The sequence below is a fragment of the Silene latifolia genome, chromosome 8, assembly GCF_048544455.1.
Source record: "Silene latifolia isolate original U9 population chromosome 8, ASM4854445v1, whole genome shotgun sequence".
NCBI classification, from domain to species: domain Eukaryota; kingdom Viridiplantae; phylum Streptophyta; class Magnoliopsida; order Caryophyllales; family Caryophyllaceae; genus Silene; species Silene latifolia.
In genome coordinates this window covers 85,846,295-85,864,507 of record NC_133533.1, presented here as the reverse complement: position 1 = coordinate 85,864,507, position 18,213 = coordinate 85,846,295, and the positions used below count along the sequence as shown (strand labels likewise).

At 35.6% G+C, this 18,213-nt stretch overlaps 1 protein-coding gene across 1 annotated transcript; it reads right to left on the bottom strand.

Moving 5' to 3' along the window:
• Positions 1-2,829: 2,829 nt before the first annotated feature.
• Positions 2,830-18,049, bottom strand: LOC141595455 (uncharacterized). Its single transcript, XM_074415423.1, has 8 exons — positions 17,974-18,049; positions 17,095-17,149; positions 4,072-4,266; positions 3,842-3,968; positions 3,623-3,752; positions 3,358-3,515; positions 3,126-3,245; positions 2,830-3,021 (listed from the first exon to the last, which is right to left on the bottom strand). The coding sequence occupies exons 1-8, from the start codon at positions 18,047-18,049 to the stop codon at positions 2,830-2,832; spliced, it is 1,053 nt and encodes a 350-aa protein (XP_074271524.1).
• Between the last annotated feature and the right edge of the window lie 164 nt (positions 18,050-18,213).

Genomic DNA, 18,213 nt, shown 5'->3' with positions numbered 1-18,213 from the left:
CAAACTTGTTTTTGAGAATTTCTAGAGGACTTTGATCCTGTAATATATTACACCATATGAGGATTCTTAATATGGATGGTCTAGTATGTATGCAAACAAAATCCTAAGGCTTGGTAAGGAGTGTGATTTGTCATACTCTTTTCCATATTACTCAGGTAATAAGTTCTTAAGACTGCAGCTATTTTTGAATAAAGTTTTAACAATATATAGCATTGACTATTTAATCATAGTGCAAATAATTTACACATCTAGTATGTCATAGTAATTAAAGTTGAGGTTTAAAAGTCATAAGGTTAATAGTTGGACTTAAGCACAGTCAATGACTATTTTGTTGGATAGTACTTAAGGCTTAAGGGTAATAAAGTAATGATCCCACAATCAAGTTATGTAAGACGTAAATTATGGGGTTCGTTGAAGATATTGAGTTTGAGTGGGAGAAAAGGTAATTGAAATTGTTAAGTCTCTCTATACAGGATCATAAGATCAATTCGGTAGAACAAACTCAAATATCTCAAGAACCAATTCATTAAAAGATCCACTTAAGAAGGTTTAAATGCAATTATAGATAATTACATTTTTTTTCTATATGGTTAAAAGGGAATAACAATATAATGACGGACTAACAAGTTGCAGTAAGAGTTAGATAATGAAAGGCTAGAATGTGATCCAGTCACCATCTAGCAAACCATTGAAGGTCCTAACTCATATAAGTGGATTGATGGCATAAAGAAAATAAGTCATTTGATGGATGATGTATTTGGAGTTTGTTCCATTACCTAAAGTTGTGAAATATATTGGTTTCAAATATTCATTTGCTACCAAGGAGGGTGTAAAAGATAATGTGACAATCAGGATCACCGTGTCGGTATTGACTATAAGGATTTTTGGGCATATTCGGTTTTTGGGTTATATTGGAGGAATGTTAAAGGTTTGTTTTCCAATGGTGACATTGATGAAACTATTCAGTGCAGTAATTAGAACTTTGATTCAATAGATTCAAAGTAGATTTTTCGCAAATTAAGATAATTCATCTAATAAAGCTTTAAGTAAGATTTTTCGTCTAAGAAATCTTAAATCTATTATGTTATCATCTTATTTGATCTAGATGAATCTTGTAGATGATAGTAGATACTCGGGATTCGGTGGGAGTATGAAAATATTCTAGTTTTATACCATTTCAGTAAAGGAGACAATTTGGTCTCATTAATGCCCTAAAGGAAATATTTATTCAGAAAATATATTAATGTTTAATTATGCATGTGTTTCAGAAAATGTATTAAGTAATACGGTATATACTTAGTCTATACGTGTTTGGATATTGCGTATATTCTACAGCTTGACAGATATTAAGGTAATACAGATTATTAGGATCTTGGATCCATTAAGGGCAGCCAAATATATTGTTTGTTATTTATATTTGGAACAAAACATTATTTATAGGAGGTCGATTCAGGTTGAGATCATTCGGTATTTCGCCTCCTAGTTGGTTATGGACATTTTTCTTGAGGCTGCAAATTCGGTACGGTATTGAAAGACCACTTAAGTAATTTATGACAAATGTGAAGTTATTATAGTTTCTAATAACATTACAAGTGATGTACTGTTTAAGAAACAATTCAGAGTGAAAAAGTGTCAATTATACATGTTGATACAAACTCCATTTTGCGGATCCGCTTAATGTGGAATTAATACCCACGGTCTTTCTTGAGCTCATTGCTCAAATGGGTGTTTCGGTTTTAAGGAAATTCAGTTTAAGTCGGAGTTTGTCATGTTAGACACATTAAAGTTTACGGTTATTAAGTTCTGCAGAAATAAGGTTTTCGGTTTACGGTTTCACTCGGTGTAATTTTGGTTGATCTCACTAAGGTGGACCAGTTGAAAATATGTATATAGGGATCACATTCGGATGCTATTTTCACTACAAAAAGAATTAAAACAGGCGACTGATTTTGGCGACTGAAATCAGTCGCCAAAATCAATTTGGCGACTGAAATCAGTCGCCAAACGTCAGTCGCGGACCTTAGTCGCCTTTTTTAGCTTTGGCGACTAAAGTCGGTCGCCAAATTTAGCGACGACAAATCGATCGCCAAATACCAAAAATGGCGATCCGAAAGGGTAGTCGCCAATTTGGCGATCGATGCCAAGGTAGTCGCAAAATGGCGACCAAATGCGATCGCCAAATCTTTGATTCGATCGCCATTTTTGGGTGACGAGCCAATTTGATCGAGGCAATTTGGCGGATCGACTGATTTGGCGACTACAAATCGTCGCCAATTTGGCGACTACCTTAATATCAGTCGCCAAATTGGCGACTGACTTGCAGTCGCCAAATCAGTAATCAGTCGCCAAAGCTACTGTAAGTTTTGGTGGATTTTTTCGTTTTCATTGCTAGCCAAAAATTTACAACTCGCATACAAACCGATGTTCCACAACACCATACATCCCATTTCAACACACACAACACCATACATTTCAACCCAACACCTCCCAATTTCTCAAACTTCATTTCATATATTGAAAATGAAAGTTTTACAAGCTAAACTATTCTAAATGTTCAAGTCTAAATGTTCAAGTCTTACAAGCTTACATGTGGACCATGCGGATCATTTGGAGCTTATTTGGAAGCCAACACCGCTCCACTCCCCCATGTGGACCATGCAGATCATTTGGATCGTAGTTGGATCTAGGTCCGGGGTTACAACCTTGCCACCAATCCTCAAACATTTCCATTCTTTCCTTCATTTTCCTAATTCTTCATCACGTTTGGCAAGTTCTTCATCACGTTTGGCATCACGTTCATCACGCTCTCTTATTTGACTTTGAAGTTGACTAATAATTCCCGGTTGATACGTGTTCTTTGGAAATTGTTGAAGTCGATCTCCTACGCGTTTTCTCATAAAAAGCCGGTGTTGAACTTCCGGTACCATACACATTCCCTTTCTTGAAGCCATCCACCAACTTATACCATATGTCATTATCCGGAGTTTCTGGATTGGCGGCTTTTTCTTGTTCAAATGCTTCCTACAATATTAAACAAATGGTTGTAAGTTAATATGGTAACCACCTTATATACGACATTTTAAAAGAGAGTAAATTAACAAAAATTAAGTGTTACGGAAACTTACATATAATTGCTTGTCTTTTGGCTTAGTCCAAATTCTAACCCCTTTGTGGTCAACCCTGGAATGCGTGTCCAGAAACAGTTCTGGTACCGACGCAATCGGCTGTGACTTCTTCTTTCCTCTCTGAATGAAAAAAAAAAAACATACATGTTAGAAAATCAACAAAAAATGTAACATAAAATAAACATGTTGCATTGAAAACAAAAAAAAAGTGTGAAATAATAGACAAACTTACCCCCAACATACGATTCCGAAACGATCGTGAACCCGCGAAATGAGTAGGCTCGTTCACGGCGTCTTCCTTTCCTCCTCTTTTGTTGAGGGATGCTTGCTTAGACTTCTTCTGAAAAGCGGGAGTTTTGGTATGCTTTATTAAGCCTTCATACTTGTCACCTGCAATTACACATATGAAATCATAACTAATAAGTTACTGATATTATTTATAATATAAGAGAGTATATACTAATTAATACAAATAATAAAACAAGTTAATTAAATACCTTTCATGTGCTCTGGTTCCTTTGGGCGCCTAACTACCTTCCAAATCACGTCCCGATATCGTCGAGTACCGACTTCCTCGTACCTGATACGGACATTCCGTTCTTGAGACGGTGACCAAGCATATGCTTGCTACAAAAAAAAAGCGACAAAATTTCATATTAGTATTTATAAAAGTATAACCTTGGTTATTAAAACAAAGAATTACGGAAAATATATACCCGAAAGTTATTGAACCACGCATCTCTTTGTGCTTGAGAAGCTTGTGTCCACGATGTAGGAATTGGACCCACGAAATTAGTCTTCGTGCTTTTCGTGACACCTCGTACCACGCAATTGTCCATAAACCTGCATTTATTTTGAACATGTAAAATTACAAACAATTATTATTTAAAAAAAAAAAAATACAAAAAAAAAACAAAATAGTAGACTAATAAAGAATAAAACTTACCATAATCCCGCCGGCTCAAGAATCATCTTATGATCCGAAGTGTACCGTATCGGCACCCGTGGTGTCTCGTCGGTAGCGTCACTCTCCTCACCGTCACCGTCTGTCTGCATCGGATCCTCCTGCACAAACTCCTCCTCCTCCTCCGGACGCGACTTGTCCTCCTCCCGAGCCGCCTCCACGGGCTTCCTACCTCGACTGCTCCAAATGCATCTCAAAAATACAAATAAAAATTAACACAAATAATGATAAATGAAAATTATACAGACTTCTAAATTTTAATAATTTACTCTTGAGGAATACAAAATTATACCAATTTAATCATCTTCATCTTCAAACCCCTCGTCCTCATCCTCATCCTCTTCCTCATCGTCATCATCGTCATCATCATCATCATAATCATCTTCATCTCCAAACCCCTCGTCCTTCCTCCTTTTCTCCTCCTCCCTTCTCCTCCTCACCTCATCTTCCCCCCTCCTCTCCTCCTCTTCTTCCCTTCTCTCCTCCTCCTCCTCCGCCTCATCCTCCCCCCAGCCTCTCTTCCACATCATAAAATTCTTCCTCTTCCATGTCTTCACCATCTTTATTCTCATGTTCATAGTTGATTTCATCGGGTGGAGACAAAAGCGTTTCATTTGAAACGTTTTCTTCTTGAAAAAAGTTGTATCAACTTGTGACCGTGCCTTTGTCTTAAAGATTGCACACCACGCATTTTGATTTCTATCATTTGTTGTGCTTGGATAAGTAGCAAAATACACTTGATGAGCCTGATGTGCAAGTATAAATGGATCATACTTAGAGTACGTTCTAGTACGATTCACTTCTACAAGCTTGTATTGTTCATGTACTCTCATTCCAAATACCATTATCCTTCCAAATCAACCTTGAATAAGACAGTTTTATAAGCTCGGTCACGTCCACTATAACTAATTTCAAAGATATCTTCAACTATACCATAGTATTCGTTGTCATCAAGAGAAGAAATAGTAACCCCCCAATTGCACCTAGCCTTACCTTTACCGTGGTTGAATGTTTGAAAATTAAACCCATTAACCGAGTATCGATTCCACGTTCTTACCATTTTTAAAGGACCAAAAGCCAAACTTCTTATCAAATCATCTTGAATATTCAACTCAATTACATGTTTCTAAAACCATGATGGAAATTGGTCCTCATGTTTGTCCCAAACATCATCCTTACTTATATTAGGATTCCTCTGAATGAAATCATTAACAAACCGTGTTTCGTATGGCTCCAAGAGGTCACAATTAGATAGCACGTAAAGGTGGGCACGATTATACTCTTTATCATCCAAATATCGTGTTTGCCCCTTTGATGAACACCCTTCATCATCTTGAGTTTGAAAAAATTCGGGTAAACTTCCGTCTACTTCATCCTAGGTTTCTCAACATTCAAGTTTTTTGCTTTGGTTTCTATATGTTTTTCAAAGTAAAGAGAACAAAAGTTTGCAATCTCTTCCGTTAAATAAGCATTGCATATAGAACCTTCCACCCTAGCTTTATTACCAATTTTTTCTTCAAATGATTAAGAAACCTATAAAAGTTAATGATGAGTTTTATTAATAATAAAGTTAACATATAATAAATAGATTAGTTATTATTATTAATTTTAATTTAAAAGTAGCTAGATTATCTTAATTACCTTTCAAATGGATACATCCACCTATATTGGACGGGTCCCCCAACTTTGGCTTCATATGGCAAATGAACCGATAGATGCTCCATGGAGTTAAAAAATGCAGGAGGAAAGATCATTTCAAGCTTACACAATATCTGTGGTATTTGCTCTTCCGCATTTAATCATGTCATCAACACATATTGAAGAGGCACATAAATCTCGGAAGAATTGACTAATCTCAACAACTGCATTCCAAACGTTTGTCGGCACGAGGTGTTTCAAAGCAACGGGTAATAATTGCTCCATGAATACATGACAATCATGACTTTTCAAGCCTTGCAACTTCAGCTTCTTAAGATCAACACATCGACTAAAATCTGATGCATACCCATCAGGAAACTTCAAATTTTGTAACCACTCACACAATACTTTTCTCTTAGCTTTGTCGAGAGTGAAAATGGATGTTGGCTTAGACCCGTCGCCGCGAATGTGTAATTTGGGACGATGACAAAATTTCTGCAAATCTTTTCTAGAAGCAATGCTATCACATTTTTCACCTTCTACATCCATGATCATGTCAATTAGTTGCTCAAAGAAATTCTTTTCTATGTGCATTACATCCAAATTATGTCTTATCAACATTGTCTTCCAATAAGGAAGGTCCCAAAGAATGCTTCTTTTAAACCAACCGTTTTTCCGCTTTTTCAATTCTTTAAATTCTTCCTCGGTACCATCAATAGGGGATGGTAAATCACATACCGTCTTCCATATCTCATCCCCAGGCACTCGTTTCGGAGGGGCATCAAGCACCTCTTTACCTTTTGTGAAAGCTTTCTTGTTCTTCCTATGTGGATTTCCCTCTTGTAAGAAGCATCTATGACAATCAAACCAGCTTATTTTCTTGCTATTGGGAAGCCAAAATGCTTTACTTTCCTCCATGCAACAAGGACATGCTTTTTGTCCTTGTGTAGTCCACCCAGATAGCATACCATAGGCAGGAAAATCATTTATTGTCCACAAAAGGGAAGCTTTAAGTTGAAAATTTTGTTTTTTAGACACATCATAAGTTTCCACCCCAACTTCCCACAAATATTTCAACTCCTCCACCAATGGTTGTAAATAAACATCCAAATTACGTTTCGGGCTTTTTGGTCCGGGAACAATAAGTGACAAGAAGATAAATGGTCTTTTCATACATAACCAAGGTGGTAAGTTGTATGGTGTGACCATAACGGGCCAACAAGAATACTTCCTCCCAAAATTACCGAAAGGATCAAATCCATCCGTACACAAGCCAAGTCGTACATTGCGGGGTTCCTTGGCAAAATCGGGATACATCCGATCAAATCGTTTCCATTCTTCCCCGTCACTAGGATGACTCATCTTCCCCCTGAGCACGTGGGTTTTCTTTGTGCCATCTCATTTGTTCGGCAATGTTTTTGGTGGCATAGATTCTTTGAAGTCTTGGTGCGAGAGGAAAGTAAAACAATTGGTTACATGCTATTGGTTTCTTACTCTTTTTGGCCCTCTTACTACCGTTGCCTTTTTTCAACACCAAAACTGTATCTCCTTCACTTGTCTCATATCTATCCGCCCCACAATCTTTACATTTGTCAAGCAAAGCATCATCTTTCCAAAATAGCATACATCCTTCGGACATGCATCAATCTTTTCATGCGGTAATCAAGACCTTTAACTACTTTTTTGGTAGTATAGAAACTTCGGGTCATGATATTATCATCGGGGAAAGATTCCTCAAGGAACGAGGCAATGCCATCAACAACAACAAATGGCATATTGAACTCACATTTCAAGGTAATTAGCCTAGAAGCGGCTTGTAACAATGTCATTCCGCTTCCTTCATACAAGGGTTTTTCTGAGGCTTTTAACATGTCAAGAAAGGCTTTTGCTTGTGGGTGTGGCGGTTGTTCTTCTGAAATAGTTGTATGGTCATCACTATTAAAAATAGTGGAATCCATAGCATCAACAACCATCTCTCTATATGGGTTCTCATCATTTTGTATTTGTTGGGTGTGAGTTTGTTCATGAATTGGAGAATATGCTTCTCCATGTGAAATCCAATTGTAATAATTTGGCTTAAACCCGTTTATAATGAGATGTTCTTCTACTACAATGTCAAGTGGTATTTCGGTTTTTGCATTTGGCACAAGGGCACCTAAGTTTTTTGTCTACCAAGTCATATTCATCTTGTTGTTTAGCAAATTCAATAAACTCGCTAACACCCTTTATAAATCTAGCGGTAGGACGTCTTTTCTTATTGGAATGGTCTAATCTTCCTTCATACATCCATGAACGTTCCAATCTCTTCATTTTAATCTAAAGAAGACCCCAAAGAAATTTAAACATTTTTAAAAAATAACAATAATATTAAATACAAAATTTAAACATATGAAAACAATATATAAATATTGTCAATAAGTAATCCATCTTCGAATGGGGTCCTTATCACTCCAACCTAAACCAGCAATGTACGTTTCAAGTCACTAGCAAACACACACTTGTAATTTATTAATGAGGAAAAAATTCGGCAGCAATTTCCCTTGATTCTCCAAATACACAAATACATATACATGTATTCGGAGAACATTAAAAGGATCGCCACCAAACTCATTCCTCATTAATAAATCACAAGTACGTGTTTACTACCTAAATGACTTGAAGCGTACAAAGACAGTCCCAAAATGGGGACTATTCAAGAATTACTCCTAATGAGTAATTCTTGAACGGGTACTAAGTCAACATCAAATCAAACAACAACACAATCAAGTACTAAATTAATTAAGTCAATCAATAGCCCAATTCAACCACATAGTAAAGGCTTCTATCCTAAAGTCCGTAACATAATTTGAACTAAAATTAGTAAATTTAAAAAGTAACTGGTAAGAGGAGGTTACCTAATCAAGTAAAAGCAAAAATGAAAAGAAAACAAGAAGCAACACTACACAGACGTGCGGTGGTGCCTAGCAATAGCAGTGACAACCACGAAAAGAGAAAAGAAAAACAAAAATAACAAGGTTATTCTACCTCAATTCATCAATAACATGAATTATCAAACTAAATTTATCAAAATCAAGTCCTAAAGAAGGTTCTACTTAGCTAATAGATAATTTCTCTTAATCCAAAAGACGGTTCCACTTAGCTAATTCCATTAATGCAAAGGACGGTTTCACTTAGCTTAACATTAATAATAATAAGGCGGTTTAATTAGTAATAATAATAATAATAATAATAATAATAATAATAACAATAATAATAATAATACTAATACTAATAATAATAATAATACTAATAATAATAACAATAATTCCCTTCCCCCACCGCCACCACCCACGGCCACCCTTCCCCCACCGCCACCACCCACGGCCACCCTTCCCCCACCGCCACCACCCACGGCCGACCTCCACCCCCACCCATAACCCTAAACCTAAACACAAACCCCCTTAATCATTCCCTTTTAATTCAAACACAAATTAAACTAAATCTAACTACAAATTAATCTAACATACTAACTACAAATAAATCTAACAAACTAACCACAAATTAATCAAACTAACTACAAATTAATCTAACAAATTAAACAAATTAAACTGAAATTAAACAAAAAAAAACTAACCTAACTAAAGAGAGTGATGGAGGCAATGAGAACGGTGGTCACGGTGGTGGAAGTGGTGGAAGTGGTGGTGTGGTTGTGTGGTTGTTGTCGTCGCTTTGTTTACCCACTTTCCTCTCTTTTTTTTTTTTTTTTTTTTTTGTTTCGAAAGAGTAAAGCGGAGAGAGGTCTTCTTTTCTATAAAAAAATTTGGCGATCGAAAAGCAATTTGGCGATCGCCTTTCGATCGCCAAATTTGGCGACTACTTCTACATCGGTCGCCAAATTTCAAAACACGATCGCCAAAATAGATTCCTTTTTAAAAAAGACAACTGGTTTCTACTAAGAAAATTGGCGATGAAATTCATTTTGGCGATCGAATTTCGATCGCCAATTTGGCGACTACACATAAATCGATCGCCATATTTTAATTCTCGGTCGCTAAGTTTTATTCCCTTTTAAAAAAAGACGTCGCAAATTGGCGATTTGATTTCGCCGCCAATTTGAAAATCAGTCGCCAATTTGGCGACTAAATATATCAGTCGCCAAATTTCGGTCGCCTGTTTTAGTTTTTCTTGTAGTGTTTCATGCTGCACTCCCATACTTGATTCATGTTGTTGGTTATACTGACATATGTGACCATTGAGGGTCCTGCTACGACAAACTAGAGCTAAGGCCGCTTTGATCCTATGTTGGTATGATTGATGGACCGAATTGCTTAAGACGGTTGGATGTTTGATAGCTTTTTGAGCTCATAAGGTTATATTGTAAATACAATTATCAAGTGTCAGAATATGAATGTATTTGGCTCAAGTGGGAGATTGTAAGAAATATAGGCCAAATACAATATTATATATGGACAAATTATTAATTCGGTAGTAATTGTATTAATGCGCTATCAGTTAAGGTTAGCCCAAATATAAAGTGATCCACTACAGTGTATTAAATATGGGCTTATTTACGTCTTAAAAAGTATGGGTCGGTCTTTTATCTAAGTGTAGATACCCATTAGGTTTGCTAATGCATGATGGGCGCATTAGACTAAGGAGACTATATATAAGTCACCTGGGTTATGGTCCCTGGTAGCACACAATAACCTAATCTCCCTGCATCCTATCAGTAGAGAGATATTCATGGTATGTGTGTCTACTAGAAGACCTAATCCCTTCAGGCGGTTCATCCCAACCTTTCGTCATGTAATCAGGTACGCTTCCGCATCTAGTAATTACCGAATAATTTAGTATGAATTTTATGGTCTCAATTCAGATTAAATCTAACATAATTGTGTTATACTATTTAGTAATAAGATATATATATATATATATATATATATATATATATATATATATATATATATATATATATATATATATATATATATATATATATATATATATATATATATATAGCGGAGATCCTGAGTCCATGGTTTTAAATGAGTCCGTCCTACCATTGTACACCGTCAGATCTAATACCAATAGACGCGTCAGATTGAGCCACGTAAGGCCAAGGAATTAGAACAAAACCCCTCTGACCGTCCTTTGCTCTCTCTCTCTCCAATCTCTTTTCCTAAAAATGTAGAAGGCATCCCAAAATCAACTAAAAAGGAATATACAGAGAAGATTGTTGAGAAAATTTACGATTGCGATTCTTCATCATTTTGTTATTCCGATTCCGGTTCAAATTATTGCAATCCTTCCGATTCTTCGCTCAAATCCAATTTTTATCTTCAGTTTGGTCATCAACAACGTGCACAATCTCAGTGATTGTGAACGAACGTGTCTCCGTATTTTTCATTGGTTAGCTAATTAGTATCTTCCGATCCAAATGATGTTTGAAAGAATTCAACCTGAACTTCCGCAAGAATAAGGTTTGGTTTTCTCTATTTTATATAGACGTCGCTTGTTTCTTAAAATCAATTTAACTATTGTGATTCTTGCTAATTTGACCATTGCGCTGTGTTTTTTTATTTATGAATTGATGTTTATCATGTTTATTGGAAATCTGGTGAAATTTGATTGAAAAGTGGTGATGATGTTACCGCGATGAGAAAAGAGCATCGTTTTTCTATTAATGAATTGATGTTTATCATGGAAATTCGTTGATTTTGGATGTTTGTTTCCTGACATTTTTGTTTGATCGATATCTAGATGGATTCGTGCGCCGATGACTGTACTCATGTGATAAAATAATTTACTCTAAAATATTACGAACAAGTGTTGCTTCATAGAAAGACATTGTTACTCTATAGATTAAACATTGTTACTTTATCGTGTAACCAATGTTTCTTTATTGAATAACTAGTATTCCATTATTAATCGTCAAAGTTAGTGTTACTTCAGATCAGGCTTGTGGCACTGTGGATTGAGAACATGTAGGTAATGAAATAATATTAATGACTAATTAGTGTTACTCTTAACTACTTATGAAATAGTGTTAACGACTAATCATCTCTAGAAGTGTGTTATTTTATAGATTAAATAGTGTTATTCTAACGACTAATTAGTGTTACGCTGTTGGATTAATATTATTGAAGTAATGATCTTGAATCATTGACAAAAAATTATCATTTGTTATAGGGTGTTTTGAGGTGAATATTGAGGAGTCGTTGTTTTCTACTTGAACAATTGAATGGTCAGTGCCTATCATCCTCGAATAGTTTACATCTAATGCGTAAACTTGGAACTATATAACTCGTATGTCTTGCATTGCAATTGTAAAGCATGTTTATACTTGTACTGTTTTTCCCTTGAGTCAATGTGTAATGAAGCCTATTAGCTCAATTGGTAGAGCATCGTGTAATAACACGAATGATGTGGGTTCAAATCCCACATATTCTATCTTGTAAAATTAGTCTATGACTTCTGAACCCAAAAAAACTACGGCTGTTTTGTGAAGCTTGTTCCGTAAACCAGGGAGGCTGTTTATGTTAATAAATTTGATTCATACCTCTGATTGTCATCATGTTGTTTGATTTAGCAATTCGTAACTATTTTTTGCCTTGTTACCTCTTCAACAAGTTCGTTGTGGATTGTTCCATCTTTGTGATGGATAGTTTATTCGTCATTGAATCAAGTCACATCTCAAATACATATAACATGTCTCATACAGTCGTCAACGGGACTAGTTTTCGTCTTCTATCTATAGAACTAGTTTTTTCGCATTGAAATAACACGACATACTCTATGGAATAACGTAACAATCAAGTCACTGTAATACATTGCTGAAGTGGTGAGTCATAAACTTATATTGTGGTCATTTCATAAATTCTAGTGTGTTGATGGATCATCAAATTTCTACTAAACTAGCTCATTAGCTCAATTGGTAGAGCATTTGTGCAATTGCACAAAGGATGTAGGTTCAATTCCTGCATGGGCTTACTACAGTCAATATATATGACATAATTGTGTTGTGGTCTTCAAAATTGATAAAAAAAAAACCATTGAAATAACAAACTGTTGGGAATTAAAGACAAGATTTGGTTTGTTTTACGTACATGCATGATTGAATGATATATTAGAATAAAGCACTTACATGAGCAGCATAACACACTTGAATAGAATAACACCCCTAAAAAGGTGCAATTCAGAAACTAGAAAATCTGGAATTATGCGGCCGACCTATTAACTAGTGCTTCTAGCCAATGATCAACATATGTATGTCATGGCACAAGAGCACCATGCCTGCTTGAGACGTTAACTTAATCACACTTAGTCGTCTATGTGGGATTTGAACCCACATCTTGTGCAATAGCACAATGTAAAATCTATCTTTTGAGCTAATAGACGTTAATTAAACTGCCTCAATTATACCTTGCTGCTGCAGGAAATCACGGGTTGCTTCCGTCATTCAGCCTAGCTGCTGCAAGGTTGCTGCTGTAGGAAATCACGGGTTGCTTCCCTCATTCAGCCTAGCTGCTGCAAGGACAGGTGCTGCCACGCCAGCTGGATGGGTAGCAATGTTTCGGTCATCACTCCCTCTGTGCATCTCGAGTCGCCTCCTGCAGCTTCAGTGTTGCATTCTAAACATTGAATCATTGTAGTTGAAAGTGTGATATATCAACAAAAATATTGTGATCCACGTGCCTCTACCAACAAATAAAAATTGCGATTCAGTTGAACATAATGAAAAGAAAAGACCATAAAAATCGATAACAAACACAGTAAAAAGAGGTAAAGGATAGTACAGGGACTAAGGACCTAAAGTAACTTTGCTTTGGTTGCTTGAGCCACTTTTAATATGGTGTCATATCTTTTGCTTGTTATAACCATATTTGGTTTATTTCAAGGGAAAAGGTTAATAGGGTACTTTACTATATTTAAAGCATAATTAACCAAAACAATGCAAATGCTCAAGCATAATTAACCAATACTCCACTATCACACAAATTTTTTATGGTGGGTATCATGCAAAGGAGGGTAAAAGAGAAGAAAACTATGACTTGAAATTGTAAGCATACAATTATTATAGTACATACGGAGTATTAAACTATTAGTGTAACGTAGTTAAATTGTCATTGTAACACGAGTTAACCATAATTGTAACATAGTTAAACCATTAGAGTAACATAGTTAAATCGCCATTGTAACACGAGTAAACCATTATTGTAACAAAATTTAACCATTATTGAAACATCGTTAAACCAATACCGTAACACAATTAAACCATTATTGTCGCAAGTTACACTCTTAACCATTATAACACACTAGCATCGTGTGCTTACATCTATTATAGTAACATAGTTAAACCATTAGTGTAACATAGTTAAATCGTCATTGTAATACGAGTAAACCATTATTGTAACAAAGTTTAACCATTATTGTAACATGGTTAAACTATTATTGTAACACAATTAAACCGTTATTGTCGCAAGTTACGGTCATCTTATCCATTATAACACACTAACACAGTTACAAACACACACTTAGAACGTCACAGTAACACAGTCAGACTATCATTCTAACACACTAACAACCTTACAATCACATCCAGTGATGAACTTTTCGACATTTAGTGATTTAGCTTTAAAAAATTTCACTTATCAACCAATTTCAGTATACTTGAGTGGCCTTTAAAATTCAACTTCTAAACTTCAAATTGCAACTGAAGTTTGGAAGGAATAATTAAGATAATTAAATTGAAAACAGAGATGCAGGAGAACCATTGATACGAGCAAAAAATGGTCGCATCCGAAATTTTTACGCGAATAGATAATCAGAGAACAACGCAATCAAAAGTTAAGAAATTGATCGAGCAAATAAGAACATCTCGATTCAAGAACGAAATGTTCAACCGATAATTAAATTGAACCGAAATTGAAAGAATGACGGAAACGCGTATACAAAAAAATTGAGAGAAATTTCTTCAGAAATTCGAAAATAAATATTATTAGATTGGAGACGGAAATATCTAAGAACTCTAAAAACGACAACAAAATTTAACTACACCGACAATAATTCAATAAAATTGACGCAACTAACGAATTGTATGCACGATCTACTAAGGTTTTGATATGAATCAATTGAATCGAAAAAAGTCACAGAAACTGAAAAATTTGTTTACAGCGGAAATATAAGAGTAAAACAAGAGTAAAATAATACGAAGTAAATAATATGAGCAAGCAAAAAACTCACGATGCTAGAGCAAACCTTGATTGCTTGAAGAATCAAAATGATCTAATTTCTTTTTCGGTCGTTTTTTCAGGAGAGAAATTTGAAGAGAGATAAAGAAGAGAGAGAACGAGTTGAATGCTGGAATGACAAGAATAAGCTGAGAATGACTTCTTATACAAAGGGTTGAATTACAAAACTACCCTTACTAACTCGCGTCACATCTAGGCCGTTGGATCTCATTCATTTGACGGTCCAGATTGATAGGACAAACTCACCCTAAGAAGCTAGACTCTCATGATCCTAACTCTCTCTCTCTCTCTCTCTCTCTCTCTATATATATATATATATATATATATATATATATATATAGAGAGAGAGAGAGAGAGAGAGAGAGAGAGAGAGAAATTAAATCATGTGAGGCACCCTTCTTAGGGTGAGATAGCTGTACTCATCCTAAACTGTCAGATTAAAAAATTACAAATGCCTCAGATATTGACACGTGTCCCCTTGTATAAACCAACAAACTGCACATTTTCAATCATACTCAATCGTTTACTCCATCACATTACTCAATTCACTTTCTCTCACTTTCTCTCTCTTTATCTCGTCAGCTCCGTTTTCACCATTTTCTCGTCGTGCTTCCGTCCGCCATTATCACTGAGCTTTTTGACCTCTATTACCATCCGGAAGTACATTAACTTATCCTTCTCTCGTTCCTTGATCTTAATTATTGTCATACTTGTAATTTCTAATTCGTAACGAATTAGTCTCAATTTCATCCAATATAGGATTCTGACCTAATTCTTCAATTTCCCCCAATTCTTCTCATATTTCGTTCTAATTTACCGATCATCATCAATTCGCCAGTTAATCAATCAATAACTCCATAATCCGTAGCATTTTTCGAGGCATTACATCACTCCTCTTTGCAACAATGGCGGTCTGCAATCTCGTAAAGTGAGTTAATTTCTATCTCTTATTTTATTATGATTTTATTCAGTTTTCGATTGATTTCATCTTTCAATTTTGTGTTTAATGTACTGGATTTCGCCAAAATAATGTTTGTATCACTTCTGCGACATTAACTCAGGTACTTAAATAGGTAAGAAAGGTGAGCTTTTGATCGCCATTAATAATGAGCTTCACTTCGTCAATCACCATCGCCATTAACTAAGGTACTTTCGATTCAATAGTTTGTGGTTTCGATTTATGCATACTTTTCCTTCCGTCTTCTCTCGTTGTAATGATTATTGCTTTTCATTTCATTTTCGCTTCAAGTTTGAAGCGTAATTAGTATGTTCAATGTTATAGATTTAAAGTATGACGAAAATTTGATGAATAGATTGATAAAACGATGATTAGGAGAATAATTTCCATTATAATTGTGTCTTGTGATTCTTGTTTATGTATTTGAGATGCTGCCGAATTTGTCCATCTTTGGTAATTCTAACAACCTTAATTAGTGCGTCAAGTTAATTTAGTTGGAAGAGGGATGTTTTATTGTTAATCCGACTCATCACTTACTTCTAGATGTTCACATTACTCATTGAACGAATTTGAAATGCTGATCGTCAGCATAGAAGTGAAACTTGTTTATGACCAGCCAATGTTAACAATCAATCCATGACCAGACGATGTAATGTAGCGTATTGTGTTAATGTTTCATAGAAATTATACGTACAAAACACCACGAAGCTCACATAAACATGGTGGAAAATGAATTTACCAATAATATTAGGCAACATCAGTAATAAGACCCCTTCTTCAGTCATAATATCAGGTTAAAACCAATGCAGACGTTAAAACCTTAAGCCAGAATAACTTTAGAGTGTCGTTTTGCAGGAATTCGCTTCAATGCCTTGACGCTGAACGGGCTGTTCTTGCTCTCTAAGATCAAAAGTAAGATATTGTCAGTATTAATAAATAATCACTATTGGTCCTACATGTGCAGCTAGACTAGGCAAAACTTACTCTACCAGGCCCGAATACTCGAATTTTGCAGAGACCCCAAACTAACCTTTAGCCATTAATATCCCTATTATAACATACTCGAAACAAACGTGAATCAAATTACCCAAATAACCCGACCTATACCTTCATTGAGTGATTGGTTGATCAGGTTTGTGTGAGATACGCTTATTTAAAACTCATTGTTCAAACAATTACCGTGCTACAAGTGTCGTGGACTGAGTTGCAGACAGGATAGTCGTGAGGGCAGCAGCTGACATGGTCATCACAGCAGGATGCAGACTCAATTGAATTTTCGGTTTCAAATGAATTTCTTATGGCGCACACTGAACCTATTACTAGAGCACAAGTCAACAGGTTGCGTGAGAAATTCTGGGACACTCAACCTCACTATGGAGGCACAAGAGGTAATCCTTGGTTTGATCTTCACCTAGTCCTTACATTTCGATGATGGTGAAAAATGAGTGTGGTTGATGTGGCTATTCTTTAACATTGATTTTGAATGAGATTCACAAAATCATATCCTAAATTCATAAAATAAAGACCCAGTTTCATAAAATTGGGTCCTAGATTCACAAAATCAAGTCCAGTATTCACAAGATTAGCCCCAAGTCACAAAATCAAGTCCAAGATTCACGAGATTAGATCCAGGGTTCACAAAATTAGGTCCAGGATTCACAAGATTAGCTCCAAGATTCACAATATTAGCTCCAAGATTCACAAAATAAGGTTCAAACATAGACCTGATTTTGTGAAACCTGGACTTGATTTTGTGAAGCTTGGAGTATATTATGTGAATCCTAGACCTAATTATGTGAAATCTGATTTTGGCAAACATAGACCTGATTTCATGAAACCTGGACTTGATTTTGTAAAGCTTAGACTAGATTATGTGAATCCTAGACCTGATTTTGTGAAACTTGATTTTGTCAAACTTAAGCTTGATTTTGTGAAATCTAAACTTGACTTTGTGAAGCTTGGATCCGGTTATGTGAACTTAGGACTTAAATTGGTCAATTTCCTAGTAAGAAATAGCTATATTTGCCGTCATACTCAATTATTAACTCGTTCATTTACCATCTCCGCTTCCTCTCTCTTCAACCTTGAGCTGAGCTACATCTTCGCCATTATCAGAGAGCTTTTCGAGCGCCATTATCACAGAGCTTTTCGACCGCCATTATCATCCGAAAATTACGTATTTTCGATCAACTAATTTTAATTTCATTTCATCCCTCTTTCATTTCGTATTTTTCACACTAATTTTCATTCGACTTATTTAATTCGTTAAATTATCATGTTCTTATCCAGGTTTTGATC